This window comes from Danaus plexippus, chromosome 25 (assembly GCF_018135715.1).
Source record: "Danaus plexippus chromosome 25, MEX_DaPlex, whole genome shotgun sequence".
Lineage (NCBI taxonomy): Eukaryota > Metazoa > Arthropoda > Insecta > Lepidoptera > Nymphalidae > Danaus > Danaus plexippus.
The window spans coordinates 2517536-2543245 of NC_083553.1; the positions used below are offsets into that span (position 1 = coordinate 2517536).

Here is a 25710-nt window from a genome sequence, read left to right on the forward strand (position 1 = left end):
TGTTTTATGAGAAGCTAGTTGTTATATTTATTGGCAATTGAATCGTCTTGGTGTTGTCAGTGGATATGTCCTCTAACTGCGTTATAAAATACGGTAAACAATATGTTTTTCGTGTATTATTACGACACCACATCTTAAAAACTTTTTTATTTAACTCGATTAGAATAGATTTGTTAGACGCATGTGTTTTGCTAGATCCCTATATACAGGATGTCCCAAAATGACCACGTCCCAATGACACAGGAGTTATATGAGCTTGAGATCTATCAGAAAATCACAATTTGACCTCAGTAAAAATATCACGTTTTTCGAGATATTCGCACTTTTTTAATTATTTTAAAAATCGCTACCTTCTGTCGGATTTTCTGCTATTGTTGCCTGGAATAGCTTCGGATTGTAATTTTTAAAATTACGAAACAAAGAAATTTTTTAATAATCCTAATAGACCTGTATTCATGATTATTTTATAGGTTACTGTAAATTTAATTTCACAGCAGATTTTCTCAAATCTTTAGATTTATATTCGATCAAAAAATGAGTTCATCGTGATATTTCAACGGGTCATCATTATCTATATTCCTAAATGAATACATAACATGTTTTTATAATTTTATATTTCAATGCTTGTTATAGGCAATGGTAATTAAACGCACGCTAAATTAATCAGATACAAGTTTTAGGAATGTACAAGGAATATTATTTAACAGCATTAACATTATTATTAAATTTTTTTTTTTCTATGAAATTGTATTTATATCTATTTTGCCGACTGTCAACCTACGAGTACGTGTTACGAGTTGCAAATTAATTTATTAGATGTCCTGCCGGGTTATAACACTTTAGATAAGTGATGACATACATAACGCAACTACAGTAATAAATATAACGCAACATAGCGTTTAATATGAAGGAATATATAGTAAGGAAACTCGGTGTCTTGAAAAAATATTCACACTAGGACTATTATTTTGTGGAATACTGCTGTCACGTTCCAGTAGGTATTGCTAAATGTATTCTTACTGCTTGGCTTTTAAACGAATTTATTTGCTCAAACCAATGTAGTCAGCCTTGTGCAAACCAGTAGAGTATCCAGCACCTTGGTAACCTATAGGATTCATCTTTAGGGTGTCTGATGAATGTAAGTGACAATTTTATCATCGGACAACATAGGATTAAAATAGTTAACCACTACTTATAATTTACTTTAGTTACTGGAATAATGCTTTCACCATCTACGTCTTCATTTCCACCTACCATCAGGCAGAATGACGGGCAACAACTATCAGGAGTGTATTTAAAAAAGCCGGGATATAACAAGTTATTTTTCTGTTACGCCGGACCTACCATTGCTTCGTTTTTTATAAAAGCAGAATAAGGTAAAGTAAAAGTTAATTTTGATACAATCTCATCAATGTATTTTTTTCTTTGAGATGGAATCGAACTAAAAACCAATAATAAGTTTGCAAACTTAATATTACCAGCGATAAGATGTATTTTATTTGTAATATGTATTTGATTTGTATTTTTTTTAAATGACTTGGTCTATTTCAGACACGAAGGTTTACTTATCTTTGCTTACGAAATTAATGGATAAATGAAATATAGAATTTGAATATTTTAGGTACTGTTTTTCTTTAAACTACCATGCTATGCCGAGTCACAGAGTACAAATACTGATGCGGCTGGGACACCATTGTACCCCCCTCCCGGGGAGGCTGTCAAAGCCATTAGGGCTAACAGCTACAGTCAAGTCGAAACAAAAAAAAACATTCTACATTAGACAGATGATTTAATGGAAGCTATCCGAGGTAGTACATTTTGCAAAAGTGTAATATCCTTGTACGAAAAACGATCGAAGTAAATTTGGGTCTATCCAGTACCCGCTGGGTTTGGTTGAGGAGCAATTATTATTGGCAACTTCGAAAAAAACTTTATTGGTGTAGCGTTGTCTTTCAGTTGTTGACTAGAAAATTATAGTCTTTGAGACAGAACTTTAACCAATAGGTGTAGAGAAATCTTAAGGACTATTGTTGGTGCGCTCTGTAGTATTTTTCAATACCTACGAAGTGGGAGTCTATTGAAATCGTACACTATATTACTTATTCGATATACGAAGCAGTTCGTTGCTTATTTCAAAGATTTTATTCTCCTTTTAAATAAAGTGCTACGAAAAATTATGAAACACATAATTCATTAATGGACTGGGAAAAATGTATTAACTTTTTTTAAATTTATGTTTTAGTAGCTGTGTTTGATTGCTATTGAAATTTATTTTATTTCAAACATTTACCTTTTTTACTTGAGCGTTCTTGTCTCTTCGGTTTTGTAAGCAAAAGTTATCAGTGAAATATTTTTTGAAAGTTCAGTGTTAAATTAGATTTTGTATTTTTTTATTCGTGTACTTTTTTATCTTTAATTAATTAAGTAAACAAGATTTCGGAGAACGGGAAGTTTTTGTGAAGTAATGACTCGAAAAAAATCTAGCTTTTTTTAAAGAGCAACAAAGGTTTTATTGTCTTATCAAGTGAAATAAATTCTCCATTTAAAATGGTACACAATCAGTACGTATCATTTTATTTTATACAATATATTTTACAATGTGCCAGATCTATTTATTAATATCTTGTTTATGGCCAATGAGATTTATGTTGTTATTTACAGAAAGAAATAGGTAAATATTAAGGGATAAAATATTATTTTCAATTGGTCTGCCGTACCTAATATACGAAATATACTAACTTACATAACTAATGGAATGTTAAACAAGACGAAATCTCTTTTGAATGTTCTACCAAAGACGCAAAACGTTAATTGTAATGAAATTTATAGTTTCTATAAAACTTCTAAATCACTCGACACTTCAAATTGCTCGTTTAGTTTAGTTAAATAAAAAATAATCGGCCTTATAAAGTGTCTAAGGCGTCATCTGAACTCACTAATCTAAACTTGAAAATAGTTATAAATCAGATACCTTATTGTCTAAAGTCATAATTTTTACAAATAAAACTGTAATTTGTTGAAGTTATATAAAATAATATTAAAACTCACAGACTATATACTGAATATAAAATTTTGTACAGCGTTTATTACTTTGTTGTAAAAAAAATTGCCATTTTTTTATTATTGAGTGTCAATATCTTAACTTTACAGTGTTTAATACTTCTGTTGATAATTAATACATATTTTTATCAAGGAAAACTTAGAATCTACTTCATTAAAGTTATTATGAAAATAAACTTCCTCAATGCGATACCGGAGGAAATAATTGAGCTGCAGTAATTCATGGATTCGAGTTTCTTCGCTGAGGTTCTGTTGAAATGACAAAAAAGGAAATTTGTGGTACAAGAACAAAGTGTTATACTAAATTTTCGTTAACAGATTAAAAAAGACTTGCAAAAATTTAAATAGACAATCGCTAACAAACCACTTACTTGACATAAATTTCTTATTTTATTCGAATATAAAAAATATGGTGAAAGATTTGTATGAAAATTTTCATCAAAATAAGCGGAATGTGTTTCAAATGCCTGCATCCTATATTAAATGTAATGTCTGAATTATCTACTTAATTACAAGAATTCTAAAACTTGTTGTTTAATTTGCATCCATTAACATGAATTCCATGCCTTTCGTATATTTTTATTATTAATATTGAACATGAATTAAAAAGGACACATAGGTAATGTTAGTTAAGAGCGCGGTTTTACGAGTTTCGTCCGTTATTGGTGGTTAAAAATTTTAAGAAGAATAATATAAAAATTAATTATCTTGACTGGGATAATATGACACGTGTTGTGAGATTTCTATTTATCCTTAATGAGGAGGGGTTAAAAAGGTCATCAAACGGTATAAAGTAAGATAATTTTAAACTATAATTATTAAATTTTTTATAATTATTTTTGTCATTGAAACAACTATCCAATGTCATTAAGTCGATTGGATAAAAACCCAATGATAATTTTTATTTTCATAAGCGTATTTTATTTTATATTAATTAAAGTTAATGATCCGTATTGAAGTGACGCGTATTCCTTTTGAATAAATTAATAACTGTTTGATAAAAGTCCCGACAAAGGTTTTGACGTCAATAACAAAGCTACAAAGGAGCCGTTTGTTGTATTCAATAAGTCCTTTGTTTGCATAATACATTTCACGACTGAATCCTTTTTGCTCAATTTCGATTTACCATTTGTTTGTCATAAACGAAATTGTAAATTTTAATTTAGCGAAACTTTATAGTTAAATTGGAATTGCAGGCATTACTGTTCAAATCTATTTGTTATTTTTTATCTACTTCTTCTTTAAGGTTAATTCTAAGATTTTTGCGGGGACTCATATAAAATTGAACTGAATTTCTCGGATATGGCTATGTTATTTTATTAATTAATTTATATTTTTTTCTATCCTTTCGATTACTTTACAGAAGCCGTTGTCACGGGCATACGTGAAATTATGAAAATTTCAATGATTTTAGTTTTAATAAAAGTATTTTTTTTATAAATGAAATTTAATTTGAAATTTTATTTCTTACCAAAATCGTGGATATTTTAATATTATTTAGATTATATGTATATATAAGGAAACAATTTTAAACGGGTACTAGTATATACTAATTTCAATTGATAATTTTATTTATTTAAAGACAGAAAAAAATTCCTAAGTGATCCTCTATTTATTTTAAATCAACCGAGTATATCAAGTGGGAATGTATAGCCAAATTCAAATAGCGAGAAGATATCTACAACTTTAGTGAAAACCTACATATATTAATAAATCTTTGGAATTTTTGAAAACATTTTTAACTTACTCTCTATTTTAGCACTGTTTATATAAATATCTCATTTTTCTCTTTTTCTTTTTAGATAATAAGAAAATGATAATATAGTATTAAGGAAACTAATTAATGTAATTAGTGGATCTGTAACCATTTATTTGTTACTTTGGATTTATAGGAAGATCTCCTTCGTGTTTCTGAAATTCAAATGAGATTATTGTAAATAGAAAACGTAAAAACAATTTCTAATAAGTTAAAATTGGGAAAGCTCAGAGATGTTTGTTTTTTTAAAACGTCTGTACATTTATAAATTTGACTTTATGAGCTCTTTGGTTATGATAAATATTTTATATCATGTCTGAGTTAAGGCACAAATTTTTATGAAATCTCTTAAAATAAAAGTGTGATACAGCTGCCGTGCACTAATTTAAGTGAGAATATTTTAAATAAATAATGTATAAGTACTCTACCCTCAGCACTATCAAAAGGAACATAATCAATTCCTACATTTATTCGCTTCTAGGAGGAAAACTAATTTCCAATTGTTATACTCATGAAATGGAAATTCTAATGAAAACTCAATGTAGCTGATAATATGATCTATATTTCATTGAACACCGTTGTATATATATCCGAATATGTATACCTATTATAAATAGGCAGATATTTTAATCACACTTGCTATTGTTTTATATTTTCATCTAATAAGATATCTTATATATTATGAGTATTGTTATCCAAATAGTGACAAATAAATTTTGATCTTCAATGGAAGTGTATTGCTATTTGAGTTACCAGACCACAAATCAATATAACGTCAAACAGCCGAGATATTTGCATCCTTGCTGTATTGATATTTATTTACTTTTATAAGTAGAACAATTTTATAACACAAAAAGATATAAACTACAAAATATTCAGACTTCAATATCAACCTTATATTTAATATGAGCTAAAGTCATACAATATAATTACTCACGGCAAAACTAGACGTCCATGTTTTTTCACAGATCTGTTTCTAATTACTTAATTTGTCCTTCCTATATATCATTTCAAATTTAATTTGTCTGTTTAAAATCACAAGGGAGCCATAGATATTGTAACTTCTGCTTCCCATCAATCCCGAGTAACTTTTAAATAACCACAGCTATTACAAAATGTCTGAGAGTGATGAAATCGCTTTATATTTAAAACGTATATTTTATATTAAATTTCAAGACGATTGTACTAATTGCTTTACTTTCCCTTCCCTTTTTCTTATCAAGAAATATGTAATTAATCATTACAGAGTGTTGAGGTCAAAAACACATGAAAAAATGGTACAAACTTGTTAAATCATTATTTATAGAAAGTAAATATTTAAAACATTTTCTGAATTTACAAATAATACAATTATGGTAAAAATTATGTAAACAAAGTAAGCCTTTCTAAAAGAAATGCCTTTTTATTCATTTCTTTAATCATCTGTGATAATTTTTTAAGAATTATGTCTGAGCATACAAAAGTATAATTATTTTAGATTTTAGTCTTAATTTTTTTTTTAATAATTCAGAAAGACGTTTAAAATAAAGATGGACACAAAGACGTGAATGAAGAAACACTCAGTCAGCTCTTTATTTTTTGTACACGAATGTTAAGAGGTGTTGCACTAAAAGTTATTCGAGAAAGTTTAGAACTGTTAATACCAAACAGTTCTTTCTAACTAAAACATGAAACAGGTAATGTGTAGTGTAGTTCAAATGATAATTAAAAGTATTTTTATTGGTATCCACAAAGCGTTATAATTATAGTTCCCAAAGAATTTCTACACCAGGTATATTAAAATAGCTTATAACAAAGCAGAAAAAACAGCAATAATCAAATTAATTAAAGACTATTACATTGTTATTATTAGGTAATTCTGTTCTAAAAAGATATTTTTGGTAAAAAATATATGAATGTAGTAATTTCACGCATAGCAATTTTTTTTTTTATTTTCAGGTTAGTGGGAGATGAATCTTCGAACGTGGCGCTGAAGGCGAAAACTAATGATGGCGGTGAACAGCCCGAGTGGGTATCCCCCACTTTCTCCAAAGCCACTTACACCAAAAAGTCCTCGGCACTTTGTTTTTCCACAAAAGAGTCCTTCAATAACCTCAAGTACCTCCTCCTCGGGGTATTACACACCTCAGTCAGGTTGCAGTTACGACAAGCACGGTCCACCTAAGAGTCCTCTTGCTCATGGTCACCATAGTCCTGCCAGTCCCCGGCATTTCCACATTCCGCAAGTTGCTGAATCACCATCACGTACCAGCCCAAGCAATTTCGAGCGTCCCCACCATGGTCTTCATTACACCACATCTCTGAAGCACAGCCGGCGAGAAAAGTCCAGATCCCCGAAGCCTCCCCCTGTGCATATTCACACAAATCCGGGTTACGTGTCCCCGAACCGAACAAGGAAGTTATTTAGCTCTACTTCCACAGTAAGCTCACCGCGAATGGTGACGTCACCGAGTATAATATCGAGTCACACTGATGATTCAACGGATGCTATGCCAGGAACGCCTTCAGCGATTGTCAATGACGCTGATGATGAAGCTACGGAGACTTCTTCCCGCATTTGCCGCAAGTCTACTTCGGATTTGACTGATTTAACTGACGACACCCCTCAAACTCGATCTACGAGCATCAGTAGACCATGTTCACCAATGCGAAGAGGTTCTATGAAAGGCGGTCTAGCCTATTTGGCTAGCAGACGCGGTTCAAGAGAGTCAACAATATCAAATTGTGATTCAGTAGAAGATATTGGCCCTCTTAATTTTCAAAACACCATGCGTGGTCGACAGCGCCGGACTTCAAACTTTTTGGAATTACCAGGCGAGTCAAACTAATAATTGGTTTAGCATATTAATTACTCTCACTTGACACTTTAATGATATTACCTAATTAACATGCAAAGCCATCACGGGTTCATCATAAAAGACAACCTAATCCATATGATAGAATTTTAGAACAACAAATGTGAATAACAAAGGCGTTATACTGAAATTTTTTCTCGTTTTACTAAGATGCTGATAAAAAGGTTTTTTGACTTCAAAATAATTGTCACTCGATATTCATTCTTTATTCTCGCTATGAAATTTTAATACAAGTTTAAGAACTTTATTTTTAAATTGATACTAAGTTAAATGTATTCTTGGCTGTGTATAAATATTTTATGGCTTCACAAGTGAACGAACGAGTTCAATGGACTGTAATAGCATATCGAGTCAACAATGGCTAATACATAACTAAGGCATTATACATATGGAGAAATATAGGCTCCTTTACCCGCAGATATTACTAAAATATATGCAGAGCATCTTTCTTTTAAACTTTTGTTGAACGTAGATGATATATTCCAACTAAAGAAGCAAAGTTTTACGTGTCTTTGTCGTTTGTACAACACTGTCTTGTAACAAATGTCTCAAAAATATTTCAATATATATATATATATAACTTATATAAAATAAGTATTATGTTTGTATATTTATTATTATAGCATTAGCTTAATTAAATTAAATGAAACTTAAAGCTGGGGCAGTAAAAATATGAACGCGGTGCGGATAACGACTGCTTTTATCTGTCTGAGTATTGAGCTGGTTCTGTACGCGTCGGGTAATATTTTTCATAAGCACCCACCTCCATAATATGAGTATTATTAAATATTTATAAGTTTGAAGGGAAATAAAAATTTAAAATCTGGAATAAGTGGATTTTCGTAATTTGCTATGTGAAAACATTGTGTAATGCAAGATTCTTTTTAACAGACTGAGCTACAAGTAAATTAACTTGTGGGTTTATTCTACTGTGTTTGTATATATTTACATGTTTAGCAAAGTATTTGAGAGATTATGTTTTCACTGTTAGATTCTAACTAAAGAACTATACAACTGTGACGAAATTTTACAATAGTACGTCGTTTAATTAATGTTGTTTGCGCAACTATAGAAGATATAAATTAATTTGTATCTGTGGTTTACAATTTTTAAATATAGAAAGAATCAAAATCAGACTCCCAATGTATACAAAAGATTATAAAGAACAACCAACAAAATGATTTATACTAATATCATAAATAGTAATAATAAAATTGATCAAATAGATAAGGAAGAACACCTGAGAGAGATATTTTTAAACTCTATTAAATACTTCTTTGGACAAAATTGTCAAAGTTCAAATATTTATTCCGACTAAATAATTTTTATATACATAACTAAAATCAGTATAATTTATGGAGTGGTTTAGCTTGACCTGGAAACCGAATACTATTCGATATTCCGGGAAACGTAGATCCGAAACCAGATCTTGTCTATTAGTGATGAACATAACCATCGATAAAACATAGTATATACAAGTTAGGAACAAAAAAACGTAACATTTCACACGCAGATTGAATTTATATTGATTAAATGAACGATGAAAATTACTAGATAAATACACACCGTGCAACGAGTCAGGTGTGTAATAATTATATTCATATTAAGTTCAAGTTATGATAAAAAAAATATCGTTGTTACTTTAAGGTCTAATCAATATATATAAAACTCTAGTTTTTCGGTCTGTTAGGTTGGAAAACGAGCCTCTGTAACGCTTTCCTTAATTTTCTAGATGGAGGCCGATGAATCCATTATATTTGTTTTTCTTCCTAAATATTTTCTTCATCAAGTTTGTAATTAAATTTTCTAATACTATACATGCAAAATATTGTGGTAACAAATACAATTAGTGGTCAATATTTATAGTATATGTATAGAGACTGATCTCACTAACAGCTTACTTAAGGCCGTTACCTTGGTGTGATCGAATAAAGCAATGTACCAATAAAATTTCATACGTATGGGCCTTAAGTATCAAACATCTTAACATTAATCTATCTATACACAAACACATTAATAATTTCATACAATTTCCATTCACTCATAGAGCACAGCGAAGTCGCTAGAAATGGCTTATGTAAACGTGGGAGTAAATTAATATAAAATGAATTTTCCTTAAGATAATCATGCCTGCTCTCAAAAGATCAAAATGTTTGTCATTATTTGAAATAGGATTAAATTAGGAGCTTAGTCGAGCGTTGCAAAGTTCCAAACGGAACGTTTCTATTTTGAGATAAAATGGACAATTTGCTTTTCTATTTAGTTTATTTTGTTTTTGTTTCGTCTTTGGTTTTTTTGGGTAAATGTTTTTTTTTTATTTCGGATGCATATAGTTTTTAAACTGTTATTGTGGTGGGCAAATTAAAAAAAAAATTAAGACCTTTCTAATGCCTAACTTCTTGTCAGGGTAATTTAATTTATACAAAGATTTTCGAAAGTATGTTAATTAATTTTTTTATTGTAACTTAATTCAAAAGCTACACATCTAGTAAAAACAATAAATGGGTATAATAATTTGTAATAATTTGCAATAATTTGTTTATTTACTTATTTTATCACTTCTTATTAAATGTAATATTTTTTTTTTACTTTATTGATAGTCAACACTTTTTTATTAATGATAGATAGTATTACCCGTAAAATAAGCCTTTTTATATCGCAGTGATACAAAAACTTTTAATAATATGAAGTTTTTTGTACACGTGGACAAAAATATCATAAAAAAAAAATCAAATTATTTATATTATATTTGTACATTAGAACAGTCGTTTTATAAGTGTCTAGAAAATCGCTAGTCCGTAGTAGATCGCTTATATTCCCATAAATCGCAGACTCAGATCTTTCTTGGGTCTATGAATAAAATTCTATACGGTTGTCTGAAATATTAAGAGATGCTGCGTGGATGAAGTTATATGTTTTCCGATATAAGTTAATTCACAATTATAATCATAATTCTATTATATTTACACGTACCAAAATATTTTAGATACTAAATAGGTGAAAAAATTTCAGTGGTCGAACATTCAAGGCCTCGGGTGTGTTCTCTACCGGAGAAGCCTTACAATCCTCGCTTGTCGGATGACCTGTACAGACTTCGAACTTTCTCCATCACAAACAAAGGGGGAGTCGTCAACTGTGGGGACTCAATCTGCAACAGGCGCAGTCGATCTAATACATCTGTAAATTCTACTAACAGCCGGTAAGCTCAAATTATATAAAAATTCAGAACAACAAATTCACGTAAATTCTTCTTTCTTATTCTTTGGAAAATTAAATCGATCAAATTATAATGAAAATGTATAAAGTAAAGAGTACGGTCATATATAGAAGTAAACGCAAGGATAAGGTAGTATTATTTAAATATCGGCATTTTAATTACGTACGTTATAAATAAAATAAATAATACTCCTATATTGACCGTTTATAAAAATTATAAATTTAATGCGAGTTAAATGTGGCGCAAAATTACTGAGATATTATCTAAGACCCCGCTAGCCAAAAGATTCTAAGATGTGGCTTATCTATATGAAAGTTACCTTCTGTCTGTATTGAAGAAACGGTAGCAAAATTTAACAATCGGCTGAACAGTCAAAGTATGAGAAAACAGTGATTATTTTACATGATTCTCATAAAACAAAAGTTTATAAATGTATTAGTCGATAAAAACTACTGAATCGTCTCGAGTCTTTTTCACATAACCTCAAACTTAGTTACAAATATTAAAATGTAACTCAAATATAATACTAGTAAAAACAAAGATACAAACCAAAGATGTTGTCACAATTAAGTAAGGTATATAGCTGGCATTAATTAAGTGAACAAAAATTATTGTACAGCTAAAGGTAATCTGATAATTATTTGGTGAGTGATCGCGTTGTTGCGTGACTAGACTGCGATTGCTTTAAGAATCGTACAATAAGATAGCCTTGCTTACTGCTTACCTTACGAACTTTACCCTTAACAAGTGTAAATTTTTATCTTAACCAGGGCATTAACAACGGCGTTACATTGTAAACGGAAATACAATAGTTAAAACAATTCAACAATATATTTATCGGAAATGATTATAAAGAATGAGTGAAAAATAAAAATCGCATATCAATAGTATAGGAATAACATTAAATATCCCAAAAGTTCTTTCAATGGATATTAGCGAAATATATTTGGTTGTAAATTATAAGTGACTATCATGAATTAAAAATCTAATTCTGTTAATCGAGACGGTAGTACATAAGAAAAATATGCAATCGAATTTGGTGACTTTAACTCGAGGCATTTCAATTTAAAATGCAATGATTACGTAGAATATAATTGGTGTAATTGATTTCACTTTTATCATTATCATCAGCGCATCAGACAGATCACCTTTCGATGGCTCTTGCTGTTCAGGATACCGGCCTGTAGACTCCGCCAGTCTTGACACACCAGATGAAGACGACCTTGATCCGGTATGATAAATATACAGCTCACTGTGGTGATTCTTTTTAATTACTTTAACAACTCCAGTGAAGTTTTCATCATAACAATGTCGAAGAAAAATAGATAAAATAGATATAATATCGCAAACGACCGCAATCCCATGAACAACTTGTATATTAAAAGTTTTCTTAATGAAAATTTTGTATGAAAATCCATTCTTTCTTTGGAGCATTAAAACTATTCTCGCTATTGTGAAACTTGGATTTGATAACAACAGAAGCGCTTTTTTTTTTTCAAACTCCGAGCACAAACAAAAGGCTGTTGAGATAAAAGAAAATATTTCGCCTTTATTCATATTTCGAGAAGTTTTTTTTTTTAATAATAGGTTTACATTATTTTTTGCTATTGTTTATTTTATAATCATGTTAATTGGTTAGAGATCGGTATATTGTATCTGTCTTTATTGTGTTTTGGCTGCTGGTTTTTTTTTTTTTTTAATAATTGTAACTTTTTGTTTTTCCTAAAAATATTAATATTAAAATAAAAGTAATATTTTTTTCGGATTATACTTTAAAAATCTCGTCTGCCCGTGATCACGGTTGCTGCAAAGTAACCGAAACGTCGGGATTATGTAGTTTTTAAATAATAAAATCCGCGTAGTAAATCCGAATAACACTAGTTTCATTTAGATTAATGAACACTCAAAACAATTCTACTGCTACTACATTTTATTGCTTAATTTACGTTTTTTTGTCTCAATCATTGATAAATTAACTTCACGGGATCATTTTACGTTATTATAGAAAGTATTGTCTTTGTCGTATATTTATGAGGTGTTTATCTCAAACAAACGTTGTTAATATTGTCATTTATATAGCTATGCGTTATATATTGATTGTATGTTTTTAAAAATTAAATGATATTGTATTATTTCTGACTGTATTAGCTTATTTCTAGGTTTTTATAGTTAAGTATTTTCTTTTATTTTTAAATTAAATTAGCTACGATATTATTTTAAAAGTAACATATGTTTTCAGATACCAAAGTACCGTGTAGTGTTGCTCGGTGACGCGGGTGTTGGTAAGACTGCTTTAGTCTCACAATTCATGACCTCAGAATACATGAACACGTACGACGCGAGTCTTGGTGAGTTGGAACAAGTTAGCAATGTTCATTCTTTATGTTAACATTGGATAGGATTATCACAATGTAATTGATAATTCTTTGAAAAATTATCAATTTCATTGATAACGATTTTGAAGCTGAAGGTAGTTTTTTTTATTAAGATAAATTATAAGTATATATAGTGTTACTGTAACAAAACAAATTTTAATTTGAATACAAAAGCATGTTGCCTGAAATAGTTGTTAATGTATTTTTTCCTTGTTTTATTTTAAGGTATATAATTTGCTTTTAATTATAGTATTCAAGATAAACAATTTGTTAGACCTTCAAATTACTTTTTTTTTCAATACTTCTGGATTTACAGATTTATAGTTGTTTGGTAACAAAAATTTCTTACAATTATTATTTAAATATATTAATTAATTTTATTCGCCATAAATTTTCACAAAGTTTAATTCGTCTTTATTGCTTAATCTATGTATAATTTTTTTTAGATTAATCTATTCGAACATTTTAATTATTTTTTTGTTAAAATATAATTCAAAGTAAATATGAAATTTATTAATTCTATCATTGTATTTGAAAATAATGTGAAAAATAATACGTTTAATAATGTTTGAATACAGCATGGGGTGTACGGAATCCCTAGCTTCGTTTTATCAAAAAATACTAAGCTTATCGTGGTAAATCATACATTTACTCTACACATATTTACCTACAGTTCTATATCAAATATATTATCGACATATTTTACATTACTAACATTGTAAGAAAATCAATATTAATTTCAATGAAATGTGATTCGTGTAGCTTGTGAATAGATTTTTGTTTCCAGTTTCTCTCCATTATCAGATCCCGACGAAATCTATTGCTTACAAAATTGACTATATTTCATTCCTTTAATTCTGCGTCCCCTTTCTATCCTCGTACAACTAGGCGCACGGTTGGCCTCCATCGTTTCCTGCTTCCTCATATAACAGCTAGGGATTGGAATAGTTTGTTTACGTCTGTTTACGTCTACGTTCCATTTGAATCTAAATTTCGGCGTCTTCAAGAAAAGGGTAAACAGTCTGTTGCAGAGATAGTGCGTTCACCACCTCCGACTTCATTTCCAGCTTTCCACGCCTGGAATGATACTCAAGCACTCTTTAAAAAAAATAATAATCAGAGTGCCCATCGACGAACCAAATTATTATATATGTACATAGAAAAAGCTGTCGATAATATCGTAGACAAGGCTCATGACAAAATTCATTTCTCAGGTACCCAAAAAAGAAAATACAAGTATTTATAGTTACAATAGTAATAATGATGATAAAAAAAGATATGATAATAATAATGATAAAACAAATACATTTACAACTTAAGAGCATAAAAAGAGCAATGGTCGTTTGTTAGCTTGAGGTTTTTCATTATTAAACAAATGAAAACAAAAAAAATATATACGTTTATATAATTTCAATAAGCTCCGACAGAATGTCAATCAATTCGTAACACTGAAAAGCAAAATAATTTCGATCAAAGAAACTACAAGTGCTTTCACACAAAAAAAGAAGGGCAAGATCCCAGGGCCCCCACACCTTACTGATTTGATGGACAAAATATATATATTAGGTTACTATTCGTGTGTACAGCAAACTTAAACGTATCTGCTAGCATATACTGGCTACCAAGTCTCAGGAACCAAGTGCAAGTCAAGCAAAATCTGTACTTACTTTACTTATCGTGTGCGCTTTGATTTTTACGTATGGTTTAGGAATGGAAAAAGAATACTGCCACACACCTTCGGTCGGCAGAATTTTTCTGACAGAACGAGTTCCAGGGATCTTCGACGAAAGTAATAATAATATCAAGAGAGAAACAGAATATATTTTATGTTTTATATTTATAACAAAGTTTATATAACTTTCATATTTAAGTTAAGGTGGAAATTTAATTACTGTCAGTGTAACGCTCTTGACATGTTGGTGACAGGTTACATTTGGTAATAATTATATCAAATGTGTTAAAAAACCTTGATGTGTCGTTGTATATAAAACAAGCTGATGTCTTTTAAGCTGAATGCTATTAGATATTAGTTTACTTTACGTAAAAAAACGTTGACATCCATTAATGTTGATGCCTCTCTTAATGTGACACGTACATTTTCAGCGTTGGACATTTTATATCATTTAGCACAATAGAATTTATTTATTTAATCTGAACAATGTTTCAATTTATTTATTAAAATAAAATCTATTGCATTTAAATTACAAATTAATTTAATATTGTAAAGGTATATGATGTTCTAAGATTCCTAGTCAATCGCTTGGTAATATTTTATAAGTAATGATTACTTATAGTTGTTCTTTAAACAGTATCGGTAGTTTTTAATCATCTTTATCTGCAATCCCATAAGGAAACATAATTTTATTCTTATCCTTACTGTTTTCGACAGTTTTACCGCCAATTTGATATCATTATTAATGATTAATTTGTCAAGATCAGTTTATCTTACACATAAGTAATGGTATTTTTTAATTTTTTTCTCTTCTTTTTTATTAATTTAGACATACAAGATTTTTGAATCCCATTAGCACTATAATGGCTCAGCTTAATTCATGATTGGTATCAAGCATTGCTAAAATTTTATCTCAATGCTTTCCAAATGACTCTCCCAGATCAGGGTAATTTAGTAAGGTGGGGTAAAGGTACCGAAAAAACTTGTTATATCTGTGTAAAGGCAGTTGGAACTGCTAAGCATTTGTTGGTGGGATGTAAGGTACTCCTGGATAGCGACCAATACTTGCGTCATCATGATAGGGTTCTGGAAATCAAACGTGAAGCAATTAGTCTTACGATAGTCAGAGCGCAAAAGGAATTAACCACAAACGAGCGATCAGTAGGTTTTGTGAGAGAAGGCACTAGGGCTATAAAATCAAACGTCAAGCTTCTCTATACTCTATCCTTAAAGCGGCTTCGGATTAGACTGTAATGATGGATACGTATGAGATACAATACAAAATCACAGAGGATATTTGTAAATCGGCCTCCGGACCCGATATATTTATGTATTCGCGAATTTTAAAGCGCCTTGTGATAATAGAGCTTACGGTTTTTTGGAAAACCAACATCCCCAAAGACCATGCCATCAAGGTCAATCAATATTACGAGTTCACAAACGAACTCACTCGAAGTAGGTTCGTCGTGGATTTGTACGCGGTAAAAGTGGGAGCGAGAGGTATAACGGCAAAATCTCTCTACAACCTACTAAAAGACTTGGGCCTGTCCAGAACTCATGTCAATTAATTCTTGGAACGTACTTCGAAGGCAGCCCAAGTAGATTCGTTTCAAATTTGCTTACGTAGAGAGAGGAGCTCGGACGGTGGAAGAGAAAGTTTAACGCGCGTTAGATAGGGGCCGCTTAAACCTACACCTGGGTCGCAAATTCCAGGCACTGTTGAAGCTTATTTCCCTGCACGGCGATGGACCCGGCGCCCGCACGGTGAATCCATTGAATGCTAAGAGGTTTCGTCTCTGTGATTTGAAATAAATTTAAAATTAGGACATATTATGATACATATTTCAAAAGGAGTCATATATAGTTCAGTATCTGTCTTATATTATTTTAAAATGTATGTGTCATTCCCGTTTCATTATTAGGCATTTTATCAACATAATTAATATAGTGCTTATTCTGATCTTTGAAATGTAAGAGATTGAAGAAGATATTAGTGTCTGGATTACAAAGAGTATTTTGAAGATTTTACTGATATTTCATCCAAAAAAACAGCTTTACTGTACACTCATCATCCTGAAACAATTTTTGTTACACTAAAATATTTATTCGATATTGAAACGGTTATATGAATAACCTCAATTCGATAACGAAAGTTTTTTTATCAGAGCTTCAAAGAAGACCTCACAGTGCTTTAGCTTATTCAACTTGAATGTACATTCCGCAAAATGTATGAGGTCGTGATCATTATATGTACTACATATTTCGTATACCACGGCCTTTCATAACCACTCTTTAACTTTGACGTTTAAAGTTTGTTTTACTTTCGAATATCAAACAATTCTAATTGTTTGTTTAATGTTTTCGCGTCCGAAATTGCTGACATTGTTTTAATTTGTTCTCCTGTTGTCTGTAAGTTTAATAATCTTTTGAACCTTTAATTAATATTGATATTCTTTTTTTGTTGTATTTTAAAAATAAATCTCTCTGGTGGCTGAAGTGGCCGAGATTGCCAAAAAGGATTTGAATACCACGAATTAATTAGTTTTAGAGCATTTAATGTTGATTTTTGTTCAAAACTTGTTTTTATTTGCCTTTGGGTTTATGTATTAATTCTAGAAGAAGAACATTCCTTTGAGGGAACTCAAAGAATACTTGAGTTAAAAAAAATATATATGTAAATATTTGCTTTTTAATTCAATTCTCATTAAATATATTAATATTGTAATATATATTGTTACGCTAACCTAATAATGAACGTTAAACATGAAGCCTTTTTCTGTTATATATTAATAGTAATCAGATTTTCATAATACTCTAAACTTATATTATTTTATAGGTTTCTCATATCTTACTGACGGGCCTTTTGGTTAACTTTTTACTGCAACTTTGAACTGTAAATCTAGAAGAATTTTGAAATTAAATCTGTTACTGTTACTTTAACAAGAATGTAATACAAATCACATTAAAGCCTAATAAATCAAAAACCAAATAATAATAATCCTTTCATGAGATCAGTTCTTGTAGCTGCAGAATATTGAGAATAATTTAGAATTATAGTTATACAAACAGAAATTATAAAATGAATACTTTTTAGACTTTGAATCATAATATTAGTAACAAATTTCGAGCATATTTTCCAGGACGTTTGAACGCTTAATTGTCTTCTGGTTGTGTTTGTATTGGCTTAAACGCGTAGTTCCTATTATAGTGTATAGTATTTTGTATGGCTGCTGATGCTCTTGTAAATAACAATACTTCTTTTTACTTGCTAACTTGGTGAAGCTAAACGTGGTAAGTTCACTTTCCCTATAGATGTATGCTTGTTTCTACACCAGTTGTTGAATTAATACTTGATCCTTTTTTTATTAAGTTGCCAGTTGTTCTGTAGATATTCCATTGACTTTTATTTGTTGGCAGTTTTGTAGATATAACTACATTGTAATATAATGGCGTTTCTAGGGTTGGCACAATCCATTTCCATTATAATAAGAAAGTTCATGTGTCAACCCTAACAACTACTGCAATATTGCATAAACGTTGCTGCATACGCTAGTATTTAAATCCTCGATTTTTTTTTACAGGTTTGTATTTTTTAATGATGCGATTATTTAAGTCATTTAATTAATATGCCTGTTGATAAATATATTATATGTGGGATTAATCTGTTTGATAAAACTTTGATTTACGGATGTACTTACATAAATTTATTATTTTATTTTTCATTTTTCTCGACCTGTCGATTTATTTTACAGCAGTCGTGACGATATGACAAATAGTGAAAGAATTGACATACGCTTTCATCTCGTCTGCCCGTGATCACTGTTGCTGTAAAGTAACCGAAACGTCGGGAGTATGTTTTTAAAAATAATTATAAACGCATAGTAAATCCATAAATAAATAAATAAATTTCAATAATAAATAACATTTTTACTGTAAATTTGATGAACTGGTACATATAAGTTGGGGTAAAAGTGATCTTATACAGATAATATAATAAACATATACTTAATATTGTATTTATTCGATAAATTATATAAGCGATTGCTGATTAAACGTTATATTAATTGATATATAATATTTACCTTAATATATATTCTGCACTTAATAAATACAAAACTGCCAACGTCATTATATCCGCTTTTCGTATATTCCAATCGAGGTATTCGTTTGTGGAGCACAAAGGGCCTATTAGCCCTACTCAGATAAAAGTACCCCATTATTATATGCCGTATTTGTTTCCAAGACCGTTATACATCAGAAGTAATATTTTGCTCGTTCAATGAGTAGCACATATACCATATTAATTTTGAATAATCATCCGTAGAAAGTGATAGTATAAAACGAAAAATAAATAAAATATTCGTAGACATAGTCCCAAAATAAAGTTCTAGTATAGATGCAGTTTTTATAATAGTCCGTTCTGTTATTTTTTTTAGACAAAATTCAAAATATTTCATATGGAAAAATATTAACAAATACGAACACCTTTAAACCAACAAGAAAATTGAAAGATTTCATAGTATTCACGCTTAGCAGTGGTCTACAGTTCCAAGAAAATTCAGGGAAATAAAAAGAGCACATTCCGAAACAATATTTCCAAATAAGAAATGATACATGTAGAGTTAGGTCCGTTCATGACATTTTCCTGTTTTACTGTATGTATATCGATTTTGTTTCGATGTTGTTGGCTTTCGATTTTGCAAACTAGAGTAACAAGCACCTCATTAGAGGTGGACTAATTAGTGGAGCGAGGTAAGAGTGCTTGATTTTGTGGTACAATTTTCATGCTTTGGAAAATAGAACCTTTTTTGGATGATATTTCATATCCTTCTAATACTTATAATATTATAAATACAATAATATATTATTTAACCTTTTAAACAAAAACTACGGATAAGATTTTTATAAAACTAAATAATTTTGTTAATAAATATGGTAATATTAAAATAACAGCTATAATGAAATAAATCATTCTATTTTTCTGTATATCGAAAGACATATGATTGTTCAAAAAAAAAAAATAGAATACGTTTTAATTGTAAAATAACTGATTTTTTCATACGAAATAAACTATGAACCCATCTTAACAAATGATATTGCTAGAATTTTTATTATACGTTTACGTTTACTTTTTTCATACGTTTGTCGATATATAATGCTAATTAGGTTAAATTATTACCTCAAATTTTGATTAATGGATAACTGTTCGAACGTGTGCGGTCTTACTGTAATTAATATTTAACAAACCACTCCGGGTTCAGCTACTTCGTAATTTGCGGGGTTTAATTTATTCTTTGATTTTTTCAAAACTGTATTCCTTAAGAATATTAATATTATATTAGATTGATAATTTAAATGTCAAAGTTGAATAACTTCTATGGTTTCTTATAATTCATTCTTGTTGGTTGAAAGTAATTTGTGTTATAAAATTTTTTCATCGCAAAATCGCAGCAGATTTTTTTATTATAATTGCGCTAATCTTTACCAAATTATGTGTTAAAATAATCTTAAAATTTAAAACCATCGTCAACGGTAGATGTCTCACCGCAACAAAATTTTCCTACTTTTTTTTAGCAAAGAATGCTTTGGAAATGAATGCTTGCTACAAATCTTACTATGTATGTGTGTCGTTGATGTGTCGTTTGGGTGTATTTAATCATTGCTTGTTAACAACCTCGTTATAAAAGTAGATTATGTTGTGTGTGTATTCAGATATATGTTTGTGTGAGACTCATTATGAATGTGAACCGTGGATGCGATATGTGGGAATAAGATTACCTTGCGAAGGTGGAGTGTAAAAGTTTTATGTGCGTATTTACAGAGCTATGCCAGTAATAATGAATGTAAAATCTAAATTTGTCATGTAATTTTAGTAAGAACCAGGACTATCTAAAACTACTTAGACATTACGAATATTGTGGGAAAGAGCTAGTTGTGTGGGTATGTCATAATTTTCAGCAACGTAGTTATGAATGTAATGTGTAAATGTGTTGGACTTGTGCACGAGCATGAAATACTAAGCGTTGTGTAGATGTATATTGAGCTATGTTTGTTACAGATGATGAATTTGGTGAGAAGTCGGTGTCTGTGCTACTGGACGGAGAGGAATCAGAACTTATATTCATTGATCATCCCAGCACGGAAATGTCGGTAAGGTTATTTATATTAAGACTTTATGTCTGCCTGTTCTAAAGGACACCAGTTCTTTTATACACATTTACAAATTTTTGTACGAAATATTCGACGAAAGCTCATTATTTCTGATTTTATATACAAGAAGGTGGAGTTTTATTAAATTTTATGTAAAAAAAACAGTATCAAAAAAAAGTAAAAAAAAAGGAGTTGCGAGTAATTATCGTAATAGAACGGTTTTTTTATCTTATTACAAACACGCTCACCACATTTGTATGTGTGTAATATTTTCAGTAAAGTATATTGAGACAGATTTGTATTGCATATCGTATAATTATCACCGAATATGTGGATCACGAGATCGAATACTGTTCATTACAGGAAAATGGCTAATTCCCCAGCGAAGCGAGTTTTCGAAACCATAATCGTTGGTGTATTTGTTTCTGTGTAAATTTGTCTATAAATCAGGATTTGTACGCCAACATTCAAAATTTAAGCAAACACAGGTTATTTCCAATAATAGTAAATTTACGGGGCTAACTTGTTAAAATGTATTTTTTTATTTATTTTATTACATAAAGTCTGATTATCAATAACAACGTGATCGCGTTTTAATTAAAGATAAATATATTTTTTTTAATAATACAAATTAATTAATTAAAATTAATAGGAGTCACGAAAATTTAAGTATCTTCGGATATATATTTTTTTCACAAACATCATTTAACCGTAACGAAATACTATAAAAATACAATATTATTAAAGTAAAAAAAAGTATTAAAGTAAAGAGGAGAGTAAATAAATTTATCTTGCATGGACTTCGATGTGCGGATTATACAAATTATTTATTAGTTTTGTAGCCAAAGAAAAAACAACGGGTTAAGCAAGAATGGTATATTTATAACGCCAATACTCTTAGAATATTTTAATATTGCATTATAATCCTCTTACCTGGAATAAAAATATACAATAAAGGGGACAGTGTTTATTAGTTTTTTCTGCTTGTTAGTTACACTGAGTTTTATAAATCTTCTTACCGCTTCGTTAAAATTATGTTATCAATATTTCTTTAATAAAGTAGATTCATAATTAATATCAAAGTGTTAGCAAGATATAATAAATATTGGGAAGGTTTGGAAAGCATTTTGTCTTATAGATGATAATTTCTTTTCTTCATAATCATGTTTCGTTCAATTCCTGATACGTTCTGAAATTCTTTATATATTTACAAAAATCAAATTATACGTCAAATAAACTCCTAAGCGCTTTTAAATTTAGAGAACAGAAAATCGGATAGTGTCAGATTAAGTGGATAAAGGAATTGGTTACCAGTTTAAAGCCTCAGTAAACTGAATAGATGTTTTTTACATCGGTATAATCTTGATGAACAAGACCTTTTTTTAAAATATCCGCGAATATCTTTTTTATTTGTAAACATATTTAAATATATAATACAAAAATAATATAACACCTATTTCTTACATGACAGGTGGAAAATTGCTTATCAACATACGAGCCCCATGCATGTGTCGTGGTCTACTCCGTGGTGGCCAAGAGCTCATTTATAAGAGCTGGAGAACTATTATCTTATCTTGCCAGAGAACAGTTCACTGTGGATAGGACAGCTGTTCTGGTTGGAAATAAGGCGGACCTGGCCAGAGCTAGACAAGTATCCACCAACGGTGAGTTAAAACACGCGGAAAACACTTAAAAACCTTCACATTACCTTTGATATAAAAAACATTTCTTTTTGACATAGCAACAAAACCTCATGATATTTTTAAACCTTAATCCATCACGTGGGTAACATCGCTCTCACAATTGAATACAGAACAGGTTCTTAATCCGGGGTATATGTATGAATTCTAACTATAATTAAACCTACAGAGGGTAAGGCACTGGCCACATCCAAGGACAGCAAATTTATAGAAACCTCGTCTGGAATACAACACAATGTCGACGAACTGCTGGTCGGTATTCTGAAACAAATACGCTTAAAGGAAAGTCGGGACAAAAAGCAAGCGAAGAAGAACAACAAGCAGGTATATATTTTTGTTAATACCAAACTTTTCTCTATCATGTTAATTTAGTTTAAAATCATATCATCCTCATTACATTTATCCTTTTTGATATTTAATCAAATGAAATAATGTTTCTGTTTTCTTAATTACGAACAAACCTATTAGTTAATAATTTACATGGGAAATCTGATCGAAATGTTAATTTACAACACAATGCATAACGCAAAAGCTATTTAGTTTCACAATTAATTTTAGTCAAATTCGATCAAAGTGGATTAAAATTCACGGAGAGGTTGTATCAAAGGCTTCGTCGTCTCTTTTGTTTAGTCTGGGAATATTTCCGAGTCATTTTGTTAATTGAATTTTGCTCGGAAAGTTCTAGATGTTTTGATGTCGTGTTTAACATTTATCATCAATACTTTAAATTATAACCAGAGTTAAGTTTGATCTACGAATGTTCCTAAAACCTCGAGACAGAAATATGAATCAATGTTTATAAATAAAATTGGTTATTGTGGAAAATTATTCGTCCATAATTTATTCTCAAGAAAGAAAATCTTAAACTAAAATCGTTTAGTTGGTGACTTGCAACTAAAAAAGGGAATACCTTTTTTAGTTAGTTTTTAGTTTAGTTAGTTGTAACTATTATTGTAGTTATTCAAAAGTTCTTAAATATAAAATCGGAGTAGTTTCTAATGTTACCTTAAAGTAAATAGAAATGAATCTATTAGGTATTCTAACGTAAACTAATGGATGACAAACTTTTTAGTCATCAATTAACTTACTAGTAAATGGACTTAGATCACGATTGTTATTTGTTTAATACTCAGTTAACGAGGCTTGGTTGACTTCGGAAGTTAGTGATGAATAAGGCTTACACTTTTGAGGCAATTAATCTGAACGCCTCGGTTTGTAACTTCAGAATTGTGGCATAATATTAACATATGTAAATATATGTATAGGATATACTACACATCTTCTTTCTCTTATCACTGCATTTAGCTTCGGTAATACTTCAATACTTCAATATTTCTCCTAATTTTACCATTTCATTTAATAATAATAATAATAGTTTTTTTATTTGTGCAACATAGGCCCACTTGTTAATAATTTTTTACTTATAAAACTATGTTAGTCTAATAATAATTTAATGTTACTTTTGTAAAATTGTTTAAGTCTCTTAAATCTTTTTATTGTTTTGATTGTTAAATCGACGTTAAAAAAATGTGAAGGATGAAAAGTGGTTACTGATTGATTCCTTCATTATTTATTTCCACATGCAAATCACATTCTCTATCCATTGTGACTATTTCAAATGTTGAGATTATATTATACACAGTATATACTGTGCCCATTTACATCTACTATTTATTCAAATATTAAGTTATACGGAATTTGAAGACGTTAATTTTCACGACATAAGTAATTTCATAAAAACTTTTACCATTGCATATATAAAAAAATACGTCTTTAACGCTTCGCTGCATTTCGAAAGATATAGTTATATTCCCAAAACAACGCCTGTAAGAAGAGATTAATTTTACACAGGAATCCAAACCATCAAAGCTGGCGAGCTCACGAACCCACATTTCCCTCAGCATCGCTCGGGAATTACTCCAGAAGATCTGTATAAACGACATATCGAAGTCAAAATCTTGTGAAAATCTGCACGTTTTGTAATTCACTACCTAATAAGTGTTGAGATATTTGTGATCTTTCTAGTCACTTAATTCTCTACTGTCACACATTTATTCTGTATTAAGTTAGTATTCTATGTGATTTCGTACAAATACATATACTTTTAAGTTTAGTTACACCCTTTATTATCTTTATTATAAAGCTAAGTTTGTTAATCTTATACCTTTACATACATCTTGTTAGAAATAATTTTATAATACTATCAACCACAATGTACACTATTGATTAAGTTAATATATAACATTTCTATAAGAAGCCAAAGCCCTTATCTATAAATAAAATATATATATATATATAATTAAATTGATGTTCTCTTTAAAAAAAAAAATCTTTTTAAACGTGTTTCACAGATTATATTAAATTATTATACATAATTATACACCCGTGGAATAACATGGCTTTTATCATACCAGGGTCTCATCGTGGTATTTTGCATAAAACATTTGTGGCTATACCTAAAATATATACTAAAATAATATCATAAAGTTAAGTGAAGCTGTCGCCTCTTTACACGTGTAGTTTGTTATGAATCATAACTTATGCCTTCATCATTATATCCTTAAGGCCTGATATACAATACTAATAACGATTTATTCTTAGACTCTAGACGAATGAGATGATAACTCTTCCAATTGAATAAATAATAAAATTAAATACATACAGATACACTTGGTGTCTCGTGTGATAATGTTATCTTGTTCAAAAGTTGAGCTTCCCTATTTAATGATGCATCCGTAAATTGTGGATAAAATTGCCTATGATTGAATATTACATATATATATATATATATATAGTTATATATATATATATATATATATATATATATATATATAACATATGTTAACATTTAATTCATTCAATTCATTTGAAAATATATATTTTATATTCTATTTGTCGTCTTCACATGTAAAGTATTTATTAGTT

The 25710-nt window shown here is 29.7% G+C and overlaps 1 protein-coding gene across 1 annotated transcript in view; it reads left to right on the forward strand.

Moving 5' to 3' along the window:
- LOC116775420 (uncharacterized) overlaps positions 1-25552 on the forward strand; it is a 46066-nt gene extending 20514 nt beyond the window's left edge. Inside the window, exons 2-9 of the mRNA XM_061524739.1 lie at positions 6755-7630; positions 10684-10870; positions 12020-12119; positions 13128-13236; positions 20994-21085; positions 22557-22749; positions 22955-23109; positions 24637-25552. Of these exons, the coding sequence (XP_061380723.1) occupies positions 6802-7630; positions 10684-10870; positions 12020-12119; positions 13128-13236; positions 20994-21085; positions 22557-22749; positions 22955-23109; positions 24637-24768 (1797 nt within the window). The 5' untranslated portion in view covers positions 6755-6801 and the 3' untranslated portion in view covers positions 24769-25552. The remainder of the gene's footprint in view (positions 1-6754; positions 7631-10683; positions 10871-12019; positions 12120-13127; positions 13237-20993; positions 21086-22556; positions 22750-22954; positions 23110-24636) is intronic.
- Positions 25553-25710: the final 158 nt, after the last annotated feature.